At 36.3% G+C, this 27039-nt stretch overlaps 1 protein-coding gene across 4 annotated transcripts in view; it reads left to right on the forward strand.

The window, feature by feature from the left end:
* Positions 1-2117: 2117 nt before the first annotated feature.
* Positions 2118-27039, forward strand: part of KRAS (KRAS proto-oncogene, GTPase) — a 40091-nt gene continuing 15169 nt past the window's right edge. For 2 of the 4 annotated variants that reach the window (XM_045829078.1, XM_045829076.1), the window contains exons 1-4: positions 2147-2281; positions 6255-6376; positions 24272-24450; positions 25802-25961. In XM_045829078.1, coding sequence (XP_045685034.1) covers positions 6266-6376; positions 24272-24450; positions 25802-25961 — 450 coding nt within the window. In that variant the 5' untranslated portion in view covers positions 2147-2281; positions 6255-6265. Of the gene's footprint in view, positions 2282-6254; positions 6377-24271; positions 24451-25801; positions 25962-27039 lie in introns of all 4 variants that reach the window. The other 2 variants (XM_045829077.1, XM_045829075.1) reach the window with 2 other exon arrangements.

The raw sequence follows: 27039 nt of genomic DNA on the forward strand, positions 1-27039 counted from the left end.
AAGTGTTGGGGAAGCTTCTGGCTTCTGAAAAAGCCTCCAGGACTGAATGGTGGGAAGACTTAGCATAGTACATATGTGCATTGCGTAGAAGTTAAAGGAAGAAATCAAATGTGAGGTGAAACTGGACTGTCTGGTGCATGGAACAAGTAATGAGGTTCAGATTTGCTTCGGGAATCATGAGCCTAGATGACAACTGAGACCATAAGAATGGATTAGGTTTCTGCTAATGCCAGAATTTTTATAGCCGGCATACAAGTGCAGTATAAAGCTTTTCCTCCTCTGTATTTGTCCTTCTAAGATTTATGGAGCACCAACTACAGGGAGAACATTGTATTAACAGCTGTCAGAGAAAACAAGAGCTCATGATGTACTTGAAATTGGACAAAATAAATCAGTGATTCATATTTAAGTGACTACAAAGCAACATACAAATAAGTGCAAATTCATTCACTTAATAAAAACTCATTGTGTCCATTATGTGCAGAATTTTTTTTCTAGACTTCGTACAGTGTGGTTTATCAGAAGGTAAGGGCAGATTTTGAAAGAAGGTGAAAACAGATTACAGAGAATTTAAGGCACTCGGTATAAGGATTTAGAGTCACTGAGTTCTGGAGGGTACACAATTTCATTCAACATTCCACAGATATTTATTGAGTACCTATTGTATTGTAGGCACTGGAAATACAGCAGTAGGTAAAACTTAACATCCCTGCCCTCGTGGAGTTTATATTCTGGTGGGAGAAACAAGAAAACAAATAAGTTATATAGTATATTAGAAGGTGATAATTGCTCTGGAAATAAATAAAGCAGGAAGAGAGAGATTTGAGGGAGAGATATCCTATATGATAGATGATCATTTGGAAGAACTCGATGGAACACATTTGAACAAAGATTTATAAACTGGTGTCAGAGGAAGCTTTGGGGATTTATAGTGGACGTGTGTTGCACTTCCTCTCTTCTGCCCCTACTGCGTGGTACCAATTACTATGAGAGGGAGACAGCAACAAGCCTTGTAGAGTACAGGCCACATAAGGAGGAAGAAGAAAGGATGACAGTCCGTGTAAGGCCTGGATTAACAAAGCAGTTGTTAAAACACAGTGACTGCTTTATTCGTGTTTTATGATGTGGACCATTTACTTTTCTAGGTAGTTTAACCACGGAGATTCTGGCTACCCTAGCAGGTTTAATTGTCACATTGTTCATTCAATGTTTTAACTCCCTGAATGTTAACTGATTAATCTCAATCTTCTAATTAATGTTTGAATGAGTCTCCTCAGGTCCAAAGTATCAAGGGTATTTCTATTTCAAAGTAATTTGCCTTCTGATTGAGCCGTCAAGGGTAATAGGTATTATTTGAGGTCCCTGTTTAGAGTGATCTGTGATGGTTTCACAATATCCACAGAAACAACAACAAAAACCCCAACAGCCTCCGGTCACCACCCCCCCCGCCCCCCCCACTCCACCGCTCCGCGTCCCGCGTAAGATTAGTGATTTGCCAGGTTCCTTTGGGCCTGGGGCTCGGTTCCAAGCCCCAGCGTACAGGCTGGTTATCTATCACCCAGCCCAGATCAGAAAGCCGTAGGCAGAGGGCCGTCCGCCGGGTCTCTCCCTCCCACGTTTGGTAACTGCTGTTTATTTACACGCACTGAATGATACTAAATGAATGTGAACAAGTGCAGGCAAATGCCGAGACCTGGCGGGATTTTCGCAGCTCCTCCGCGCAGACGTAGGGGCGCGGCAGGCTCACTCGGGGTGTCTCTCCGGTGTGCGTCTGGACGACCACAGGCCGGCGGGGTCCGACTCTGCGGCGAGACCTGGGGGCGGGCGGCCGCGTGGGTCCAGCAGTGACCTCGCCGAGGTGCCGCCCCAGTCCCCAGCACCCCTGGCCGGGATCCCCAAACCACCGCTACCACGGTCACCCCCTTCCCTGCCGGCCCGGCCCCCGCCCCGCCTCCCCAGCTTACTCCCTTCCCTCTTCCCACACCGCCCTCAGCCGCTCCCTCCCCGCACGCCCGTCCGCAGAGGAGTCGAGCGCCGAGCGCGTCGATAGCTCTGCCCTCCGCGGCCGCCCGGCCCCGAACTCATCGATGCAATCGGAACTTGATTTCCCTAGGCGGCGGCCGCGGCGGTGGAGGCTCAGCGGCGCGGCGGCAGCGGCGGCGGCGGCTGCTCGGCCAGTACTCCCGGTCCCCGCCATTTCAGACCGGGAGCGAACGCGGTGCGGGCACTGAAGGCGGCGGCGGGGGCCAGAGGCTCTGCGGCTCCCAGGTGCGGGGGAGAGGTACGGAGCGGACCCCTCCTCCTGGGCCCCTGCCCCGTACCCGACCCTCCGCGCCCGCGACGGGCGGGGCGGCGGCGAGTGAATGAATTAGGGGTCCCCTGAGGGGCGGGGAGGGGGCGCGGGCGCGGAGCCCGGGAGGGCGGGTGGGCGGACGCTACGGAGGGGTCAGCCGCGGGAGGCGCGGCGACGCGGCGACGCGGGGAATGAGGAATAGGCTGTGCGGGGCTGAGGAGGGTGAGGCTAGAGGCGGTCGCCGCTTGTGCTGCTTCCTGGACGGGGAACCCCTTCCTTCCTCCTCCCGAGAGCCAGGACTGGAGGCGGCCGGGGAGAAACTCGCGGGCCGGGCGGCCACCTCTTGGGGCGGTGGGGTGCGGTGGAGGTGACTCCCGCGGCACTCCAGTCTCCCCTCCCCCTCGTCGTCCTTCCTTCTCCCTCTCCCCCGTCGCTCCCGCACCTCTCCTCCCTTCCCGGCGCTCGGCTGGCGGCGGTGACTGCCTGCTCTGCTGCATCTAGCATCTCTAGGACGGAGGAATAAACTTCTCCCTCGAGCGCAGACCGGCCGGATAGTGGTCCTTTTCAGTGTGTCAGGGGATATATGAGTAAGGGGAGAGGTCACGTTTTGAAAGACCATAGGAAAGTGCTTAGAGACCACTCTTAGAGGTTATTGTGTTTGGGGGAAAAAATGCATCTGCAGCCGAGTTCCTGACTGCTTCCCCTCCCCCATGCATGGGCTGTGACATTGCTGTGGCCACAAAGGAGGAGGTAGAGATGTTGGTGGAAGAACAGGTGGCCAACACCCTACAGTGTAAAGTCTGTGACTTAGTGAAAAGGAAAAAGTTAATCCCAGAAGGTCTATTTTGCTTTGTCAAGTTGAAACAGACGCAGAAAATCCGCAGAGCAGAAGCAGGGTTTTTCCCTTGCTAGTTGAGTGTCGACAGTAATAGCCAAAATCAGCCTTGAAGTTTAATTTTCCTGTTCTCCTTATCTCTTTTATGTTACCCTTAACCTTAAAATTTGACCTCCATTCCAAGAGCTACTACAGTCCTCTTAAACAGCATACAATTAAAAAAAAAACTGATTACAAGAGGAGTTAATTGTAGCAATCTTCCAGCCAACTGCTTAAAATACTCTTAGGCATGTGCATGCTGTAGCTGAAGTCCTAAGCTAACCTTCTTAAATCTTTTTTTTTTTAAGATTTTATTTATTATAGAGAGAGGGGAAGGGAGGGAGAGAGGGAAACATCAACGTGAGGTTGCCTCTCCAGTGCCCCCCACTGGGGACCTGGACTGCAACCCAGGCATGTGTCCTAACTGGGAATCCAACCAGTGACAGTTTGGTTCACAGGCAGGTGCTCAATTCACTGAGCGGTACCAGCTGGGCCCTAACCTTCATAATTCTTGATATCCATCAGAACAAGGTGTTAACAACAGAAAGGTATTTTCTAATTTTTACACAATATATATGTTATATTAGTAATGGAAAAAGTCATTTAAAAAGAAATTGGAACTGGAAAAAGTCTGTTCATAATAATCATCTCAGAATCAACCGTATGTGGGATATCCCTCTGAGGTCCAAAATGCTGATTGGGACCTAGACTAGACATCAAATGTTGTTGATAATCAATACTTATTGCTTTGAAACTGTAGCCATATAGAGACATACTTGGTTTTAAGAGATGATAGATGACATGATAATTCAGTTTTATGACAAGTAAAAATGATTTTTTTCCCCTTAACAAGATGTTGGGTCCTGGTCCCATTTCCACCCCTTGCTAGCTGTTTTAGCTTTGAGTAAGGGGGCTACTTCTGGCTTGTGATCTCCAGTAAGACTCCTTGACAACCCAGTTCTCTCTAGTGGACTTACATATCATGTGATTTTTATAATCAATATAAGTAGTTCTTTTTTCTTTTTTTTCTAGAAACGATCACTCATTAACAAGTAGACTAGAAGGTGTGTTTCTCTCAGAGTTCACACATATTTATAAAACTAAGCTGTAATCCAATATATGTCCATTTCTAGGCTAGCACACTTTGGGGTTGTAAGGATCCCTTTATACTCTTCAAAGTTATTGAAGATCCCAAGATGGGGTATGTCAGTATTTACAATCATAGAAAATGAAAACTGAGAATTTGAAGCATTTATTAATTCATTTAAAAATAGAAATAAGACCATTAGTTGGTAACATAAATACACTTTTAATGAACAATAACTATTTTTGAAAACAAAAAAAATTAGTGAGAAGGGTGTCATTGTTTAACACTTTTGCAAATCTTCTTAATTATATGACTTAATACAAGACATCTGGATCCTCATGTCTGCTTCTGCGTTCCATATATTGTGATCACACATCTGTAAAATTCTACACTTGTGAAGGAACAAGAGAGGAAAGGGTAATCAACATTGTAGTATTTTTATGGAAACAGTTTTTAATTTAACCTCTGGGACCCTCTTTCCAACAAAGCCTTAGGAACCTTAATGGGTTCGTGGACTGCATTTGGAGAGCTACTGTTCCAGGCTATCCAAATTATTTTGTAGGGTTTGGTGGGCAGGGATGCATTATGTTGTGATTCTCATCTGTTCATTTGCTATAGCCAGTATTTGGAATAAGTAAGGTACATGTTTGCAGTGGCTCCCAAGGTGGCCATAGACAAGAGCAAGTAAGGCTAGGTGACAGTGAGTAGGCCTGGGAGCTGTAATATAACAGTCTGTGATAACAGCAGTTACGTAGCCCATCTATTCTTTGTGAGAGGGCTCAGGAATGGGGTAAGGAGGTGGGTAGTGTTTTATCATTTGGAAAACTGTATTTTCTTTTTTTGTGCCTATTTGGATACTTTTTGGTCTTCAGTGAGTAGGATGCTGCCTGTATATTGCACATTGATTAATTTGGGACTAATCATAAATTGTGCATTTATTGCCTTTCTTTCCACAGTACCTTATTTATAATAACATCACATAGTTATTGAGGAAGAGGGGATAAGAGTAAATTCACTTCATTTCAAAAAGTTTGAAACAACTGACTTAAAAAATAAGTTCTGTCTTGTACTGTTAACCTTACAAGTGGTATTTATTGCAGTTGTTGGGAGATGATGTACAAGATACAAAGAGTGAAAGTTACATGGATTACTGAGAAATATTCCCTTACATCTCTTTAAAATTTTCTCTTTAAAGCAGTGCTTATATTTAAATTTTATATAATTATATTTTTAGCACTAATATAGGATTAGCTATTGTGATTGATGATCAAATCAACTATACTGAATATAAAGTTCTCTCAGTTTTTATACTATTATTTTCCCCAACAGATATTTTACACATTAAAATGTTCATCAGATATTGTCCTTACCTGCTTTGGGTCTCAGTTTTTATTTCCTCATTACACAGTGCAACTTTATTTGACAGTCCTTCCACCTCTCCCCCCCTAGTTCCCATCTGATTCTTGGTAACTCTTCAGGAGAGCTAACTCTGATGATGCTTTTTAAAAGTTTTCTGTAGCTCTTGGCTTCAACAGAGACACACAACATACCCACTTGTAGCTCTTTGGGGCCGTAGCCAGCTAGCAGAGATAGCTGTCAACAGTTTTGTGTGGGTATGTCCACAGGGTATAGAGCATTGTGCTAGACACTTACACTGAGTAAAGTCATGGCATGTTCCCTTGAGAGCCATTAAATGCTACAGAAGAGCAAGCTGGCTGTTCAGATAGAACAACCTGAGTATAAGATAAAAGAACTTTGTACTCTGGATGCATTTTTCTGAAATGTTGATGGGGGCCTTTGTAAATGTAGTGCATTTCATTACAGTACACATCTGTAATCAACACAACTGAAGCTTTTGCCATTGAATTTTCTGAGGTATTTTGAAATTTTCCATAATGTGAATTTGTGTTAAAATATATTGATAGAATATTTGGATTATGTTAACCTCATGTGTGATACATGTTCTAATTTAGTCACATTTTCGTTATTTTTATTATAAGGCCTGCTGAAAATGACTGAATATAAACTTGTGGTAGTGGGAGCTGGTGGCGTAGGCAAGAGTGCCTTGACGATACAGCTAATTCAAAATCACTTTGTGGATGAATATGATCCTACAATAGAGGTAAATCTTGTTTTAATATTTTGCATCTTGATTTGTACAGGTCTATCTTTGGGGAACCAAAAAAGTTTTCTTTGATCATTTTTTGTGACTACTCATTATAAGACGGTTATTTGAAAATAATCTTTTAAGTTATCAGAAGCGTACTTAGGCTCCAAGGCTTTACTCTGAAGTACAGGTAACTGTAACTACAGACAGCCCTCCTCTTAGGAGAATCTCAGGATTCATTAACATTCATTCTGTGTTGGTATGTGTGCATTTTGATTAGAAGTCCATTTCAGAGTTTTGTGAGAGGGTGAAAATGTGAATTTATATCTTATATGTACTAACAATAATTTCTTTTTAAATGTGGCTAATTTCATGGGGCTTATTTTGGTATTTTGATTTCCTTCTTTTCATATTGAAGCAGTGTAGAACCTACAGCTACCTGATATATTTTAAAAATTTATTGTTTGCATATTTATCTATATATATGTAAACCTATATATAGAAAAGATAGTATGTATCTATAGTATATAGATATATATAAGGGTACCACTTCCAATGCTTAACTTTGTTTTGCAGCCCTTGTTTAATTTACTCAAGGAAATATTAGAATTGTTTTTATTACAAATTGACTAATGAATAATTTTCAGACTTTTTATTTTAATGAAGAATTCACCACAGTAAAGGCCAGCAGCAAAATGATAGATAAAATAAAGACCTGAAAAAGACCTTGAGAGGTCAGGTAGTATCAAGCAGATAAGGATTAATTTAATCCCAAAGAGCTACAGAAGGGGATGGCATGACTGTCCTTGTTCACTCATTTCCAAAATTAACCATATTTTATACATAATCTGAATCTACATGTTAACTTTAACATCAGTGGAGATGGAAATAAGTGTGCTGCCTCATCTTTGAAATAGACTTGTATGGTTGGTTTATTTCTTAGACTTCTCGGGTTAAATAATCCTGACCCCTTAGCTTTTTCTAGATCTGATATACCGATTTTTCAAATCAGCTCTGAAAAATTTCCCAGAACTTTCTCTGAGTTCCAAGAAGTATAATGCCTTGAAGAAACACTTTTTGATTTCACTGAGTTAGATTCTGAGGGCATTTGGTGGCCTTGGGAAGATGTTTATGCAGTTTAGAATTTTGCAGATTGATTAGGTAAGTTTTGTAAGGAAATGTCAAATGTTTTTGGTACTGTAGGGAAAAAATGGAGAAATAATGCGTGTTTGCAAATATTTGATTTAAACATAGAAGCAATTTTTATTTGGCTTCCAAGTTTAAGAATTTGCATTAGTAAAGGGGAAGAGTCTAACTGAAGTGGACCACCTATAAAATAGTCTCTGTTTTCTCTTGACAAGTCAGTTCATGCTGTATGATGGTTATGCTTTGTTTTCTTTTTGTCTTCAAGGAGGATTAAATAGTTAACTCATTTCTAAAGCCAAGGCTAGTTGGCATACTTCACCATTTAAATCAGAAGTGAAAGGAAGTTTTAAATAGAATTCAGGTTAAGCATTGAAGTGTTCCTGGGATTTTGGAAGATGGTTTTAGCAGAAGTACCCACCATCTTCTCTGAAAATCTGAGGAATTCCATTACGCTGTTTCCTATGAGATCATGAATGTTATATGTATGATAATGTGATAAAATGGGTTAGGAAACCTTTTGGTCACAATTGTTAAAGTGCAATATACACCTTAGAGAACTAAAGCTAAAAGTTAATCCTTTGTTTGGGGGGAAGGTAGAAAATGTTTATAAACTCAAACCAATGACTCTGATGATGATTTCTGCCATACCAGACTTGACTCCGGGAGCATTGATTACTCATGAACTTTGAAACTGACATTCCCTTCGCTAGTTCAGCCACCTGGGAAAAGGTATACAGAGATTGTCTCTGAGGCAACTGACACATTAAATTTTTGGTGTGTTGTGTGGTTCAACTACAAGAAAGACAATATAATTTGTTAGTTTATTTTAATAAATAAGCAAAAATGCTGACTTGATGCTTTTGTAAAAAGTTAAAAAGGAGGATGGGATATCACTACTGTTAGGTTTTGATTAGTTGAATAATGTAGGTCAGAGAGAAGATGAGACATGAACTTTGCACATTTGGAATTCTCATCAGTTTTTCTGTGTTGAAACAAATGGAAAGAAACTGAGAAAAAAATGAAATCAGGTAATACCATATTTTCTAGTGCTTTAGAATTTGCAAAGATTTATATACTATGAGATAGATAAGGAAGGTGGTCATTGCTTCTTTCATTTTATAGATGAAAAGGGGTCTCTGAGAGGTGGTAACTTTCCTAAGGGTACTTGGCTAGTAAGTGGTAGCATTTTAAGTTTTCTGAGACTGAGTTAAATGGAATTTCCACTGTATCTTTGTACCACTTTCTAAAAATGAAAAATTAGCCCTCAAGCAAAGAAATATGTAGTATTGGAGGCTGATTCAGGTTTATCACTGTACCAAAGTTTGATCTTATGTACATCTAATGGCATGTTAATGGTGGCGATAGGATATAGATTTAGTAGGTATGACATTTGTGGAGCATGTTTATATTTGAGGCTATGCACATGATAATCACTTTTACTTCTTTTCTGAAAGATTTTACCTTTATCTTTTATGGAGTCCATCAGAGAGTTCCAGAGATGATGAAATCCTCATTAGTGGTACAAGATTATTAAAAACTCAAAAGCAGTCCCTCACACATACCAGGCTAGAAATAATATGTTCTTATAGTTTAGAGATCCTTCACTATTATGAAAACCTGTTCTCTGAAGGAAAATTCAACAGAAGAAGAAAAATCTGGTCTTAAAAAATACAAGTAATTGTAGACATAGAAATCAGAATGATCAGTTGATCATTTAGCAGATATATATTATATCTACTGGATATAACATACTAGTCAAAATAGGTATAGAAAGAAGTATTTTTTTGCAGGCTCTAATTCGCTGACATCTGCATGCTTTTGTTAATGTGACACTTATAATTCAGTCTAAGTTTTATGCCCTTCTCAGTAAGGAAGAATTGATTTATAATTGGATTGATTTGTTTCATCTTTAGTGCTCTTAGCTGTAATCACCAAGGTTTATCAGTTTCTCTATTTTTTATTTTTTCAAGTTAATTATGGATTTTATTTTACTTGCTAAATAAGGTATTTAGATTAAAGAGAGAAAATTTGTAATATTAAACAGTATTTAAGAGTGGTATTAAAACAGTATTTAAGAGCAGTATTAAAGAAACATTATGTAGACTTGCAAGCTATTATTTTTCTGGCTCTCTGTAGTTGTCAGTGAGTGGGTGGGTGACTTTGCCTTTAGGGGACATTTTGCAATGTCGAGATATTTTTGTTGTCATAACTTGAGGAGGCTACTGCTGGCACCTATGGGGAGTAGCGCACAGGATAGCCCCACAACAAATAATTACCTGGCCTCAAATGTCAGTAGTGCTGAGGTTGAGACCCTAATGTGTGCAACACGTGGCTTTAAACATCCTTAAATTTTAAACTCTAAGTACCTAAATTAGGTTTATGTTAGATTTTTAAATATAATATAGATTTAAGTTTTACCTCTTCTAAACCAGTAATCATTAAATATGTTAAAACATTCTGTTTTTAAAATAACAGGTAGCAACTTTGTAAGTGAAGTTCTCTCCAAGGTTGTAGCCAGCTCTTCCCCCCTTTCAAATGAGTGCCCTCTACTGGTCAACTTATTTGCTTTTATAATAAATAACAATGAAATACCTACTAAGTATGAATATTTTTCCTGTTCAAATTCTAGGTATCATTTTATAAATATATACAATTTAATTAAAACTTAAACTTTAATTATTGTTTAAGAATCTAAAGTATCATTTTATTCTCTGCTAATATTAAGATTACTGTATGGACAAGTTAAACCTAACTAAATATGTAGGTGAATATTTTTAATTAAGAAAGGCAGTGCAGCCCAGTGAGAAAAAATAGGGGAGGTTATTTTGTTTGAGGGAATGAAGTGGCACAGTGGCTCTGAATTTCATTGCCAGTACACAGGAGGTTCAATGCTTAGTGTTAATGGGGTGTTAGAAGGGCCTATTCAGAAGTGGCAAATTGCAACAGTTCACATTTTGTAGATTTTTATAGGATTGTGGAATAGTTGTGAGCACCTGAATTTTAGAATAAACTAACACAAAATCCAGGTGCTTTATTTAGGTCAGTTTAAGAATAAGTATTTGCTTAATATTAACTATTTAGGCCTGAATGTTAAAAATTATTGGACATGTCTTGTTCTAAACTTGAGTTTTTATAAATATAAAGCTTTAAAATATACAAATGAAAGCTGGTAATGCAAATAAGTGAAAGGAAAAAGCATTATACTTTGGTATTTCTTAAGATTCTGCTTTTAACAATGCAACGAATTCCTTAACTCCACAAATATTATTCAGTGTCCACTTTATACCATACAGCCTTCCTAGGGGCTGGAGACACACTGAGGAGCAAAAGGGACCAAGCCACTGCCTTCATGGGGCTTATTAGTCTCTTAAGGTGTATTTTGAAGAGCAGTCTTTCTAGACAGTGGCCCAAATTATATATAACTTAATTTAGAGGCTTAGTGCTTTAGGAGGGCAGTAGATTTCTTGCATCTCTTAACTGTATTATTTATCATAGTGCCTGGGTTTATGGAACGGTTACATTATTGTGATCTTAAATTCATAGACATGGGTAGTAAAAATAAAATATTTGAGAGAATTAAGTAGGGACATAGTGCTTACCTTGCATAATTTGTCAACTTTTTATTTTTAAAACTTTTCAAATCTATGGAAAAGTAGTAAAAAATAATATAGTGAATACCCTTTATTCTTAAATGAGACATCTTTATGTATGTGTTTATGGCTGCTTTCAACTACAATGTGAGTTGGGTAGTTTTCACCAGAGACCAATTACTATCTGGTCTTTTACAGGAAGTTTGCTGACCCTATTCTAACAATAAGAACATTTCCTTGTATAACCACAGCGCATTGGTGAAATTTAGGAAATTTGATATTGATACAAAAAATTATCACATATATAGTCTATGATCAAATTTTGTCAGTTTTCAAAATGTTCTTTTTTCTTTTCCTTTTTTTTTTAAAGCAATTCCTTCTACCCCCCCCGATCCAGGATCAAAAAATAAGTTGTCACATCTCAAAGTCTGTTTAAACATACAACAGTATATTAGTTTTTTAGTCATTCATGACAGTGGTACTTTTTGAAGAATTCAGACCAGTTTTGTCTGATTGCTTCCTCATGATCAGATTCCGTTTAAACAGTTTTGGCTGGAATAGTGCCAAAGTGGTGTTGTGTCCTCTGTGCAGCGCACCAGTAGGCCCAGGTCTGTCTTGTTATCGGTGGTGTTAACATTGGTTATTAGGTTAAGGTGACGTGTGTTTTCTGTTTGTAAAGCTGTCTTCTCTCCCTTTTATAATTAATGCGTACTCTGTGGGGAGATATTTTGGGAATATAAATACCCTGTTCAACATATTTGTGCCCGGTGGGATGTAGCATCCACTGATTATTCTCACCAGAATAAATTACTACCATAGTGATTACAAAATGGTAGTTAATCTTCTAACTCTGTCATTACTGCTACATTTATTGGTTGATATCTACCATAAATAATGGTCCTTTACTTTCTCATCACTTCCCTTTTTTGTTTGTTTTTTTTAATTTGTATTAGTATGGAATCATGGATTCTTTTTTTTAGTCAATGTGTTAACGTCTCATACTATAATTATTAATTCCCAGATTTGTTTTTGGTATAGCCAGTGGACTCTTTTTCAGCTGGTCTCTGTATCCTTTTGACATGTCCCCATCAGTGTTTGAGCTCTTCCTTGCGTTACAGTTGTTCCAGGTTCACCTTGTTCTTTCCATGGCACCACCCTGGATTCAGCTATTTGTCCCAAGAGCCCTAATTTCTTCTAGTGGGGAATGATATTTAAAAATATCTGGATGTAGCCCTGGCTGGTGTAGCTCAGTGGATTGAGTGTGGGCTGTGAACCAAAGTGTTGCAGGTTCGATTCCCAGTCAGGGTACATGCCTGGGTTGTAGGCCATAACCCCCAGCAACCACACATTGATGTTTCTCTCTCTCTCCCCCCCCCCACTGTCTAAAAATAAATAAAATCTTTAAAAAAATATCTGGATTGCGATTGGGGTGTCATTGCTTCTATACCTTTCTCAAGGGACAGAGCTAAGAAATATAGTGTATTTTAAAATCATGAGTTCATTCTTTTTCACCTCCCTCCATATCTTCTTTCTCCAATGGTGAGAACCCTGGTTCTACCTTGTGTAAATTTTAATGTTAAATATTAGACAGCTGTTGAAATAAAAATGATATCTTAAATCCTGGTTCTTGTAGTATTATATAAACTAACACAGACTGAGTGAATTAACATTAGATTAGCTTCTTTATTTGTGTAATTCGAGTTAAATATTTTTCTCCATTGAGAAAAGTAGGGATCCTTTTCATTTTCAAAATATTCTTAAACCATATAGGAAAATATTCAGGAAAAGATTGCACTGTTTGTCTACGTAAAAATTAAGACATCTTTAACAAAAATACAAGATACATGGAAATCTGGGTAAACTATTTCCATCATATATCCATCAGGAAGCTCTATTATATAACTTTTAGAAAAAGGCAAATATCAAAAAGGAAAAGGGGGGTAAGGATATAAATAGCCAAACTATCCACCGGAAAAAAAAAAAACAAAGAACAAAAAACAAGTGACATATAGACATAAAAAGATACTTCATTAATATAGAAGTGTAAGTGCAAACAAATAACATTTTTTACTTTCATGTTGGTTAAGATTAAAATAACAGAGCTGGGAAGGCTGTGGAGAAATGTGTACTACTCTTTATTCTATAAATGGGAGTATATAATCTTACAGCTTTCTGGTCATTTTGGTGATGTGTGTTAAAATGAAAGCTGCATGTTCTTTGACTACTTCTAGGTTAGTTCAACCTCTAGGAATTTATCCCAAGGATTTAGTTTGGTAAGTGTTTAAGGTGAATATATAGGGATGTTTATTGCAGTGTTGTTTGATTTATTTTTTAAAGTTTTTTTTCCCAAAATTTTTTCAAGATTTTATTTATTTATTTTTAGAGAGGGAAGGTGGGGAGAAAGAGAGAGAGAGAGAGACATCAATGTGCGGTTGCTGGGGGCTGTGGCCTGCAACCCAGGCATGTGCCCTGACTGGGAATCGAACCTGCGATGCTTTGGCTTGCAGCCCGCGCTCAATCCACTGAGCTACACCAGCCAGGGCCATTGTTTGATTTTTAAAAGTAGAAATTTGCATGTCTACCAGGGACATGTAGATGTGGGAATGGGTAAAGCAATTTATGGTTATCTATACAAATCATATGCAGTTGTTGAAAAGGACTAGGTATTGACATTGAAAAATGTCCATTATATAAGTTAAGCTGTGTCATAGCACACTGTGTAGAGTCTGATTCCATTTATATAAGGGAAAATATGAACATAAAATATTGTAGGACTTATGTCAGACTTCCATTCTTTGTAGTTAGTTTATTTATTTATTTTTGAGAGAGGGAAAGGGCTGGGGGAAGAGAGGGAGAGAAACATCCATGTGAGACAGAAACACCAATCAGTTGCCTGTATGCGCCTCAGTCAGAGACCAAACCTGCAACCCAGGAATGTACCCTGACCGGGAATCAATCTGGTGACCTTTTGCTTTGCCAGATGATGCCCAACCAACTGAGCCACACTGGTCAGTGTTGTATTTGTTTTTTTAAAATGGGCATTTACTGTTTGAAAGGTGAAAGTAGATGTTCAATTTTGAAGGAGAAAAGTCCCTCATATATTAGATTATTTCATATTTACTTCCTCCCTTTTAAAGACTCAACAGATTGGATAAAGAAGATGTATCTTGGATAAAGATATTAGTGTCTGGCTAAGAAAAGAAGAGTGAGATATATAATACAAAAGATGAAAAATAAATTGACATCTATAATCATTAGGATTGGATCCATGATTGTTTAGGCCTCACATTCTGACCTTGGCACCAAGTGATCATTTGTGGGAGAATATCACATGACTTCAGCGGGTTACAGATGTGTGCTTATCATGTCTTTATTTTTAAAGACTGTTGTGCAGCTTTTCCTTGAATTTATTGAGATTATTGAACCAGTTTTATCTCTTGGAAGTGGTACAAATTTTATTTTCTCTAGTGTTAAACTAAGATTTGACATTCTCATTATTTCAAGTATTTGTCATTGTGAAGATGTCTTTTTTTTCTTTATCCATTTAATGAACATCTTAACAAAAAATTCTCTCATGAGAACAAGCTCTTTTAACTAAACCCTTGTTCCCTGGTGACAACAGAAATCCTTCATAACTTTCAGAGTTTTAGCTTTCCTTCCCTGGAGCTTGTCCTGCTCTATTACATTTATTTTGAAACACAGTGAGTCGTTTTGCAAAAAGTAGTCCAAGTATAGATATTCAGTGATTTTATAAGGTGTGGTTAGTTTTAGTAGCCAGTGGCCTGCCTTCTACATTTTTGCCTTATAATAGCATGTATAGTGTAATATATAAAATAATACCGTTTTTATAATACTTTTCATTTGATAAAGGGATTTTCATAGTTTTTAATTCTAATGTATATACAAAGTTCTGTGTGTTATGTACCCACTTTCATAGCCAATGGAACAGTGTCTTAGAGTAGATGAGAGATAAGTACTTTACCCACGCTCATACCACAAGTGATGTTTCTGTGGCTGCCCATAGATTGAAGATTCAGGAGTGTATCTCTAGCCTAGACTTCTGTCTAAGCATCATAGTTGTATATCAAGCTGCCTACAGGTCATAGCCACAGAACAATCCACAAACATAGGGAATTCAGCATGCCCCAAATTAAGCTCCTCTTTTCCCCTATCCTTCCCCTTTCATTTCCCTCCCTATTCAGTTAGCTCTGCCATTTAAGAAAATTGAGATATAACTCACATAGCCTAAAATGCATCCTTTTAAAGTATATAGTTCAGTGGTTCTTGGTATATTCACAGAGTGATGCAACTATCACCACTATCTAATTCCATTACATTTTCATCACTCCATAATATTTTCATTCATAACATTTCTTCATTTAGAAAAGAAGCCTTATAACCCCAGTTCCTCCAACTAGCCCCTGGCAACCAGTATTCCGCTTTCTGTCTGTATTTTCCTGTCCTGAATGTTTCATATAATTGGAATCATATATGAGAGAGGACCCCCCCCAAAACCTAGAATTTGTAAAAAATTTTGTTTGTATTCTTATGTCTTTAAACTTTACTCACCTTCAAAGTACTCTCCATTTGATGTACATAGACCTTTCGAGACTTTTTTCCCACTGCTCAAAACAGTTTTTGAACCTGTCCGTTTTGATGCCATGTAGTGCTTCTGCCATTCTTTTTTACCTCTTCCACATTGGCAAAACATTTTCCTTTGAGGACTTTTTTCATCCAGGGATACAAAAAAAAAGTCACTTGGTGAGATCAGGTGAATAAAGAGGATGGGGCACAGGGGTCATGCCATTTTTGCTCAAAAACTGCTGAACACTCAGCCCTGTGTGGGTTCATAAATCACCTGTCATAAATTGGGCGAGCACACTGAATCTTCAGAAAAATTCACTGAAGCTGAATGTAGCCTCTTACAACAACTCTAGTTGGTAAAATGATCCAGTTGGGTTCCTAGAACACTCACCTAGAGGAGGAAGCCTGTACCATATGGGGCCCACCCTCCAGAAGATAATTCCACTTTTTTGGCACCGCCCCCTCGTAATATGTGGTCGTTTTTTCTGGCTTTTATGAAAGATAGTATTTTCAAGGTTCATCTCTACTATTGCATATTTCAATAGTTCATTCTTTTTTGACTAAATAATATTCTGTTGTATGGGTAGGCCATATTTTGTTTATCCATTCATCAACTGATGGACATTTGGGTTGTTTACTTTTTTGGTCTATTTTGAACCAATGCTGTATACAAATGCTGTAAACATTTGTATATAGGTTCTTGTGTAAACGTAAATTTTCAGTTTTCCTGGGAATACCTAGAGGTGGAATTGCTGGGTCATATGGTAGCTCTATTTTTAACTTTTTGAGGATGAGTCAGACTGTTTTCCACAGTGGCTGCAACATTTACATTCCTACCAGCAATGTATAAAGGCAGTTCTGCCAATTTTACCCATTAAGTATTTCTCAAAACTATTTAATCTTTTCCACCTGTACTGCTGTTGCTGCCTTAGCTCAGATTCTATCATTTCTTGTAATATTGAGTTGGCCAAAAAGTCTGTGTTTATTTTCCATAAAATAAAAGACACCTTTTTCATTTTTACCCGTAACTCTATTGATTTGGATATTTTGAGTATGTCAGCTGTCTCCTGCATGGTATAACATTGATTGCTCTCAGTTAATGTCTCCATTTCATCACTGATCACTGTCAACTTCAACTGGTCTACCTGACAGTGGAGCATCATCCAGTGAGAAATCTCCATTACCAAACTTTAGACCACTTTGACACATTCAGTCAGTCACAGCACCACCTCCATACACTGCACATATCTTTTTTTGCCTTTCAGTTGCATTTTTACCTTTCCTGAAATAATAAAGCATAATATGTCAAAAATGTTGCACATTTTCTTTAATATTAAACTGGATACAAAAAGTTCACCAATTTTGATGTTTTTTTTTAAGTGCATGCTGATATAACAGCTATCACAATATAATCTAACAAAATTGTTTTGAATGAAGTTACTAGACCTATTTTAGGGAGAAAACCAAGCAAACTTTTTGGTTAACCCAATGGTTTCCTAACTCATCTCCTAGCTTCTAATCTGCTTTCTTTCTTTCTTTCTTTCTTTCTTTCTTTCTTTCTTTCTTTCTTTCTTTTCTTTCTTTTCTTTCTTTTCTTTCTTTTCTTTCTTTTCTTTCTTTTTTCTTTCTTTCTTTCTTTTTTAAGATTTTATTTGCTTTTAGAGAGAGAGGAAGGGAGGAAGAGAAACACTGATGGGTTGCCTCATGCCTCCAACCAGGGACCTGGCCTGAAACCCAGGCATATGCCCTGACTGGGAATCAAACCAGTTGACCTTTCAGTTTATAGGCCAGAACTCAATCCATTGAGCACACCAGTCAGGTCTAGCTTCTTTCTGTAATTTGCTGTGATTATGCTAACATTGAACCTGGTAAATCTGATCTTCCTTTCCTACTTGAAAGCCTTTCATTATTTGGTATAAGGTGAAGTTCAAAACTCTTTTAATACAGCATTCAAACCACCCTCTGCTTCACTGTCCAGTTTCACTTCTACTTACCTATAATTCCCTCCAAGCTATAGCTCTGTTGAACTTCTTGTGCCATGTATTCCACATACAGTTTCATGTTTTTGTGCATTCTCTTTGCTACTTCCTGCCTGCAGTGGCCCTCCCCTGTCCTCTCTTTCTTAATTCATACAAGCAAAGTTGATCTGTTCTTCCTGTGTGTCACTCTTGTACTTTGTCTTGCATATAGTGTTGCAGTATTTCGTTGTATTTTAATTATTTATTTACATTCATACCTCCCCCATCATACCTAGCTCTTTGAGGTCAAAGTTTATAATGCATGTGACAGTATATGACACTTACTAGACTTTAGTAAGTGTTCTGTGATGCAAGGGAGAATGGAATAGGTAGGTGGGGATGAACTAATAAACCATTGTACATATATCCCAATTTCCTTTTTTTCCCCCTATTTTAGTTTTAACTAAAGGCTATTGTACATGTTTCTGTTTTTGAGAATTAGCTATCCACAACAACCTTTCGTGGCTTATAATCAATAGTGAGGAACATAGTCTATGATGGATTTAAATAATCTTAAAAGTTACAAAATACTTCAGCATTGAGAGAGTAAACATTTCTCATTTTTTCCTATAGGTGTTACTTAAGAGCATTGCAGGTATTATAATACTTAACACATTAAGAAAAAAGTTACAAGTATAACAACTTGTAAATCCTCAAATAATATGTTAGCTGACATTTTTAGCAGTTCTGTTCATATTTACAAGAGCATCTGATTGAATCAGCAGCATGAAGATGGAGATTAAATGGGATAATACTTTTAATATGCTTATCACAGTATTTGACATATAAGTAGGGCTCCCGTAAATCTTGGCTACTGTAATTACCATTAATAATAATATGGTTACCTTTAGTTTACATTAATTTCCATTAATTTCCTTATGGTTTTTGTTGTTTACTATAGCATATCTTCCAGCTGTCAGGGTTACTGCCTGAGTTGGAAAACTAAGTTGAGCATGTTGAAAGATACCATACTGAGTAACTAGTTATTACTAGTTATAATAGAAAAATGACAAAACAGTGTCCTGGTAGTGAACTTAATCTCATTTTGAATCATTTAGTCTTAACTTTCAAACTTCTCTAATGGGTCTACAGAAAAGTTTCTATACATAAAACAATCCTTAAAGGTGTGTTAATAAATTGGAAAACACTTAAAAAATTATACAAGTCAGTGCAAAAAGATGAAAAATCTAAATGGACATAGGATATAGGTGATAAGAATAAATATTAAAATAAAACTATATAATATTATTAGTCCTCAGGGAGATGAATATTAAAATAATAAGAATTTTTAGTCTAATGAACTGACAGTAGTTTAAAGAAAAATATAAAATTTATTGATGAGTGGTGATAAAATGGGTACACTTTTTTTTTTAATGGGCACCCTCTTAATGCTGTGTGAAAAAATACAATGAACATGTATGCACCAACCACCTTTTTTGTGTCTTAACATTCTGCCACTTTTGGTTTAGATCCCTTTTCTTTTTCAATATGTAAAACCAAATACAATTGAAGGCCCCTATGTTCTTCTCTGCAATCTTTGTCTTCCCTCCCATAAATGTTTTTAAAACTCTGTATTGTTTCGTTTATGTTTTTACACTAAAGTTTTCATATTATGTAAAAGTTGCTTGAATACATTTACTAAAATACTCTTACTATAATTTAAAAATTTATACCTTAGTTGTTTACTATAATTTAAACTCTGTTAAACTTGTACTTATGTTGGTAAGACAGTTTTATAGTGTCTGCATATATTTGCATTGAATGGATTCGTTCATTTATTTAGAAGACATTGCTGATTACTTCCTGTGTTCAAGACTTACACACAGGGTCAAGTGGGGAACAAAACAGATGTGAGCTCTACCGTCATGGAGTTTAAAGTCTAGGAAGGGGTATGGACTTAAAGAATTGCATGATAAATACTTAGTTACAGATTGCAATATGTGATATAAAGGAAACATAGAAATGCTAAGGAAGGAGAGTGGTAAGTCTTTTGGATTTTATTTTTAAGAATGAAAGGATACTATTCAAGGACTTTAAGCAACCAGTGACATTTAAAGTGGGTGACATTTAAAAATAATTACTAGCTGCTGTGAGCAGAATATATCTTATAAGAATAACAACAGGGCTGGCTCCCTGCTAGGAAGCAGTTGCAGGATATTGCGTGCGACACAATAGTATCATGGTCTTGCGTGCGACACAATAGTATCATGGTCTAGACCCTAGGGGATGGTGCTGGTGGGTACTTGGATTTGGAGTATATTTTGAACATAGGTCAATGGCGTGAGATTGTAGGTCAGTATTAAATACCTATCTAATTTTTCTTTGTAAGACATTTTAGGGTGCCTGCCATGTTAAGTGTATCTCTATTGTAACGATCATTTAAAAGGAAATAAACCATATTTCCTTACCATCATTTACCAAAAGTGTCATTACTGTGTCAAAAGCTATGAACATTTGTATGGTTCTTGATGAATGTTGGAATTGCTTTCCAAAAGGATTTTGCCTGTTTATTGTATCACTAGAAATGTTTGAGTTCTATCTATGATAAACTTTTGCCAGCACAATATATTTAGAAAAGGTTTTTTTTTTAACTACTTAATAAAGTAAAACAATAGTACTTTAACTGGGAAAGAAGCAAAATACATGGAATAACATCCTGCACTTAATATTTTACTACATTGAGCTAAAGTGCTTTATTTTATCATAACTTCCAAAGGATGTTAGTAACCTATGTACCTGATCTAAAAGTTTATTCTATTTAAAAGACTGGCAATAATACTAATTAAGAATGTTTGGTCTTGATCCTTTTCTATTCTTAACTAGTTTCTTTTTACAATCTGTGCTTTTTAAAACTGGTTGGGCTTTGATAACCTATACTTTCTCAGAGTGGTGGTTTATTTATTTTTTAAGTAAAAAGGAATAAATAATATGTGTTGAGAATACTTCAGATTCGTGTAAAGGTATTTTATTAGCCTAGAATGGGATTGACAAACTTTTCCCTGAAGGGCCATATGAGTCTTTGTGACATAGTCTTTTTTTTTTTTTTTTGAACAACCATTAAAAATGTAAAAACTATTCTTAGTTCATGGGCCAGATAAAAACAGATGGGCAGGATTTGGCCTGTGAACAATAGTTCGCTGAATTCTTACTTAGATTCTAATCTTGGGAAAGAGTTTACTTACACTGAAGACAAAATTTTTTCCTGCCTCCATATACTTCTTTCTAATGCTTAACCTAAAGTTGGAACAAAATCTTTAGTATTTGTATATTGATTTTTGTTGTGCTTGTTTTCTGCTTTGTTATTAAACCTGTCAGGTTTCTTTTTTCCCCCCAGATCATGCTTTGGCTTTTTACAGTTTTGTTCTTAAGTTTTTACCAGGTTGTATTGCCTTTTTATATAACTCAGTGATATTGTGCTTCTAAGGATGACTCTAGTTAAGATTAACTTGGGAAATACTGAAGTTTTAACCTAAATCTAATACTTCTAATCACAGATTCTACTCATTATTTACAAGTAGGTTGTAGATTACTTTTTTTCGGTAACTGAATGTGACACAGAACTTAGCTGTTAATATTTTTAAGGTTTGGAGAGGAAAGATAATAGGAGTGAGATGGGCAGGTGGACAGGTGGGGACTGCTTTCCCAGTCTCTCCATCCCTTCAGTGGAGTATTCATCACAGAAACATGTTATGAAATACATGTGAAAACTACTAATACTCCACATTAAATATGTTTGAAACACAAAGTATTTGAAAATTTTGTAAATGGGACTTCATTGAGCTACATCTGGGAGGCATTATATATGGGCAGATAGATGGTGAGTAATACCCCCAGCCACCTCTTAAGTATAGACTTGTGTGGCTCCAGAAACTACAGTTTTTCATTTTGTTATTGGTAAAACATTTAATATATAAAGAATAAGGAAACTGTCAACTATTAGGTTGACTTGGGTTAGTATTGATGAGTAAAGAATGTGAAGTGACAGCAGCAGGTAAGGAGAAGTCTTTGGTTGCTAGCCACACCTGGGTAATGAGTGGATTGCTCTCAATTTCTGCTATTTCATTATACTTCAAAAACACAAAACATTGGTTTTCAACTTACAATATACAAGAGTTCTTTCAAGTAACTAAGGAAATAGGTGAAAATAAAATGTCAACCAAACATTTGAATTTTTAGCAAAGACCTTCTTGCTTAGAAAATAAAAAGCCATCCCTTATTTTTGATTGGTTTATTATAGATAGTATGGAAAATTATAGTTTACTTTAAAAGGTAAGTATGAGATCATAATCTAATATGGTAGTCTTTAACACTTTTAAAAATTAAAAGCCAAAAAGGGAAAGCATTTAACGTAGCATCTAGTACCAGAAAAGAGAGAGAAGCAGGAGATAAATTATTTCTTAAATTATCTCCATCAAAGACAGCCTTTATTAACATTTTTATGTAATACCATCAGTTTTTAAATATATGTACGGATATATTTATACTGATATATACATATATTTGATTGTATATGTAGTGATCATGCTACATATATATGGATGAGCAAAAGTAGGTTTACAGTTGTATGTGTGGAAGATAATACAATAAAAATAATAATTTAAGAATAAACTTGGTTTACGTACTCACAACTGGAAACCCACTTTTGCCCATCCCTAGAGATATGTATCTTTGTATTCTCCTACTGTAAACATTTTAAAAATATATCAAAAAACATAATTTTTAATGACCATTCTCTTTTAGTGATGGAATGGTCTATAAAATGATTTATGAAATGAAGACACTTTAGTGCTAAGCCCACATGTGGAATAGTAAGAAACAGTGCCCCTGGTTTATACTGTATACCCATCAGCAGCCCTGCCTCTTATTCTGCAACTTCACATTGCATCATTTCTTTTTCTTTATCTTTTTGGAGGTCTGTTTTGGGAGAGAGTATGTGAAATCTTTAACCATGAGTATTAATCAAAAGTCAAGGAAAATTAGAGTTTCATTTTAAGATTCTGTTAATGTTACCTGCTCTCTTTTTCTTTACTCAGTCTTAGAGTTGCTTAGTCTCTTTAAGATATGTCTCTCCCCTCTCCACCCTGCCTTTAACAGAGGCCAAAAAAAAATTGCAGATAGAATAATCATGCTTTTTAGAGTTATCATAGTATCCATCTGGCTGTGAGATATTGTTCCCAGGATTTCAGAAAGGGATAAAGGCATTAAAATCCTTGTTATTGACCATTCTCTTTGTATTCTTTTAACTAAAAGTAAAATAGATGCATGACTTTATTTGTAAACTGATTTTTTCTTGCCATCTAAATCATCCTGAGTGACATAGTTCATAGAGCTATCCCATTTTTGTAATAATGATTTTTTATAAGAATTTTGGTCTTTTTGGTATTAATATATACACTTGCATTGTTGAATCTCGTGTAATATCTCGTGTAATATCTTTTTAAGAATTGTGGAGATTTTTACCAGAATTTAACATTGTAGCCATTTTTCAGTGACATTAAGTAAATTCAGAATATTGGGTAACCATTAGTTCTGCTTTCATAACTTCATCACCCCAAACTAAAATTCTGGTCCCTCTGAACAATAACTCTTCAACCACACCCTAGCCTCAGGTAACCTCTATTCTACTTTTTGTCTCTGTGGCTTTACCTATTTTAGGTACCTCATTTAAGTGGAATAATAGGTATTTGTCTTTTTGTGTTTTTGTCTTTTTGTCTGACTTATTTCACTTAGCATTATGTTTTTAAGGTTCATCCATATTGTACTACATATCAGAATTTTATTTATTTTTTTAAAGATTTTATTTATTTGTAGAGAGAGGGGAAGAGAGGGAGAGATACATCATTGTGTGGTTGGCTCTTGCGTGCCCGCAGTCGGGGACCTGGCCTGCAACACAGGCATGTGCCCTGACTGGGAATTGAACCAGTGACCCTTTGGTTCGCAGTCTGGTACTCAGTCCACTGAGCCACACCAGCCAGGGCAGAATTTTACTTCTTTTTATGACTCAATAATACTTCACTGTATTTATATACCACATTTTGCTTATCCACTTATCTGTTAATAATCACTTGAATTCTTTCTACATCTTGGCTATTGTAAATAATGCTGCTGTAAATATTAGCATGCAAATACCTGTTTGAGTTCCTGCTTTCAGTTCTTTTGGTTATATACCAAGGATTGGAATTGCTGGATCATGTGTTAATTCTGTTGTACTTTCTTGAGGAACTGCCAAATTGTTTTCCACAGTGGCTGCACCATTTTACATTCCCACCAGCAACCGACAGGAATCTAGTTTCTCCATATCCTTGCTAACACTTGTTATTTTCCCTTTGGAAAAAAAAATGGCATTCTAATGGCTGTGAAGTGGTAGCTCACTATGGTTTTGATTTGCATTTCCCTGATGATGATGAACATATTTTTATGTGTGTATTGGCCATTTGTCTGTCTTTAGAGAGATGTCTATTCAAGTCATGTGCCCAGTTTTGAATTGGGTGCTTTTTCTTGAGTTGTGTGTAACACCTTTATAAAAGTAAAAGTACACCATAATAATCTAGACTGTGTTTCTCCCTTCTCAGGATTCCTACAGGAAACAAGTAGTAATTGATGGAGAAACCTGTCTCTTGGATATTCTCGACACAGCAGGTCAAGAGGAGTACAGTGCAATGAGGGACCAGTACATGAGGACTGGGGAGGGCTTTCTTTGCGTATTTGCCATAAATAATACTAAATCATTTGAAGATATTCACCATTATAGGTGGGTTTAAATTGACTATAATAACTTGACATGGAGGAGAAATTGCGTCTTCCATTTATTGAGTCTTTGCTAATCACCATGGATAAATTATCTAATTTAAGTTTTAGAATAATTATGAGGTAGATAATATCCCTATTTTACAAATGAACTTCTTGAGGATTAGAGAAGTTGTGTAACTTGTTCCAGATCGCGTAGTTGGTGGTGGCACTGGGATTGAAACTGAGGTCTGTTTGACTCTGACACCTGTGCTCTTAACCATTCTACACTAAGGAAACAAAGCTTTATGCTAGAACCATTCTAAAAATGAAAGCCATCAACAAAAATACGAAAATACAATTGAGGTAGTGCCACTCAGACAGCCTTAAAGATAATCAAGTGTAGTTAGTGTAGAATTTCTTGGAATTGTGCGTTAGATATTTAAGAACCACCACCCCCCACTCTAAAGTCGTAATAGATTGAAGTATTAGAACAGTTAGTTTTTAAAGAAACTGACAAATTAGCCTAAAACTGACTACCTTTGTTAAAATAATCACTATTGTATTAAGTGTAGTTTGTATTCTGTTTTTTGAAGCTTTATAGTTTTCATAAAACTTCATATTAAGCAAGTACCCTATTCATCAGCTATGTTCATTTAACAGTGAGTTAGCCTAGTTAAGAGCTTTACCATATTACTGAACATTTCTTACATTTTTCTCTATAGTCTAGTAATTGAGAAAAAGAAATTTGGATGGGTGATAATATTTTTGTTGATTAACTGGCTTTTTTTATTTCATGCTGCATCTTTGAAATTCACTAAAAAATTTGAAGGAATATAAATTTTACCCCACATTTAGAGTTTATGCACATCTTATCAAAGAAGGACTTACAGAATAAACAGTGTAGCAACATCAGTGTTGTCCACATAGAAATCAAAATCTTTTCCACTTGGCACTCTCTTTTGTGAGAAAGAAATATGAAGATTATGTTAATTTTGTAATGAATGCTTTTATTAAAAATAACTACATAAACATTTAAGAATATATATGTTTCAAAGATTATTTTAAAAATTAGGCATAGCATCTTCTTTGGTCTAAAATTTTCGATATTTATCAGGTGACGTACCTGCGTATGAACCTATTAGATGGTAGTTTTAGTATATTTCTAGGTATTTGACCTTTTAAGAGACACAGTTCTCTGTTTAAGATGGAGAAAAACAATAATGGCAGGGAGAAACAGGGAAAATTTGGTGTGGTGTGAACCAGGAATTACATTAAAAGTTTTCTCCCAGCCATATTTTATAGGAAAAGGTGTGTACAATTTTTGAAAGAGTTTTGTATTTTTAATACCTCTCATGTAACTTTTTCCTCCCCAGGGAACAAATAAAAAGAGTTAAAGACTCTGAAGATGTACCTATGGTCCTAGTAGGAAATAAATGTGACTTGCCTTCTAGAACAGTAGACACAAAACAGGCTCAGGATTTAGCAAGAAGTTATGGAATTCCTTTTATTGAAACATCAGCAAAGACAAGACAGGTAAGTAAAATCGTAATACAAATCTATTCTCTGCAAACCATATCAAGTGATTTTAATTATTAATCATAGGTTACTAATATATCTCCTAATAATGTCATTTTGGGAGCAGGAGGGCAAGAACATAAATAAATGTATACATATACCTGAGAGCAAAAGTGTTATATTGTTTAATGTAATTTATCAATTTTTCTTTCCATTATATTAACATAGGAAGTAAAATGCTATTTATTTGGTAGATGTTCCCTTAAGGATATGACAGGGCAGTGCTGCTTAATCCAGTCTATGGTATTACTTTTGGCTTTGGTTTTGTTCCTTATTGAACACTCTCTTCAACTCAGCACATATTACACGCAGGACTAAAGAAATGTGGGAAATTTTTTTTGGCTGTTAGATTTATAAAGTGAAAGAACAGGGGAACACATATTGAGTTCCTATTTTAGAAGTGCCATTAAGAGTCTTATGTCATGTTTGTAGGTTGAATTTTGTTGTATTTGAGGTATTTTACTTAGGTAGAACTTTTTTAAGGATATGTTTATTCTTGAAGGAAGTTTTCATTAAAGCAAGAGAATGTTTAGAAAATAAATAGAAATTCTCGGTTACTCATTCACTATGTTGTTCTGACAAAAATTAATGCAGGTTGATCTTGACTTTTGTTTCAAAAAAAATGCCCATATTTTAAAAGTAACTTTTTTCTCTAGGTAAAATGAAATAATTTCAGTTCATTATTTATGTATGAAATAAGAGTTTATAGGAAATATATAGAAAGAAATAATAAATAAGGATATGACAGAATACAATTTTCATATACTAAGAAATTGGTTAGTTTATGTACCATACAAAATGAACATTTGTTTTGGGCTTTGTCTAGTTACATGTACCTGTGAGTCCAGAAAACTGGAATACTAGGAGTTAAGAAAATTGATGAACTCATTACATGTTGAACCTACAAAAACTTGAAGTTTCATTGAATTTTGTAAAGGGGTAAAAACTTAAAAGTAAGTCATCATTCAGCTAGGATATATGTCTCTTTCCCCAGTGGAAATGTACTACTTCCTAGTTGTACAAATTTGGTACACAG

Source organism: Phyllostomus hastatus, unplaced genomic scaffold (genome assembly GCF_019186645.2).
Source record: "Phyllostomus hastatus isolate PE091 unplaced genomic scaffold, TTU_PhHast_1.1 phas_scaffold_93, whole genome shotgun sequence".
NCBI lineage: Eukaryota > Metazoa > Chordata > Mammalia > Chiroptera > Phyllostomidae > Phyllostomus > Phyllostomus hastatus.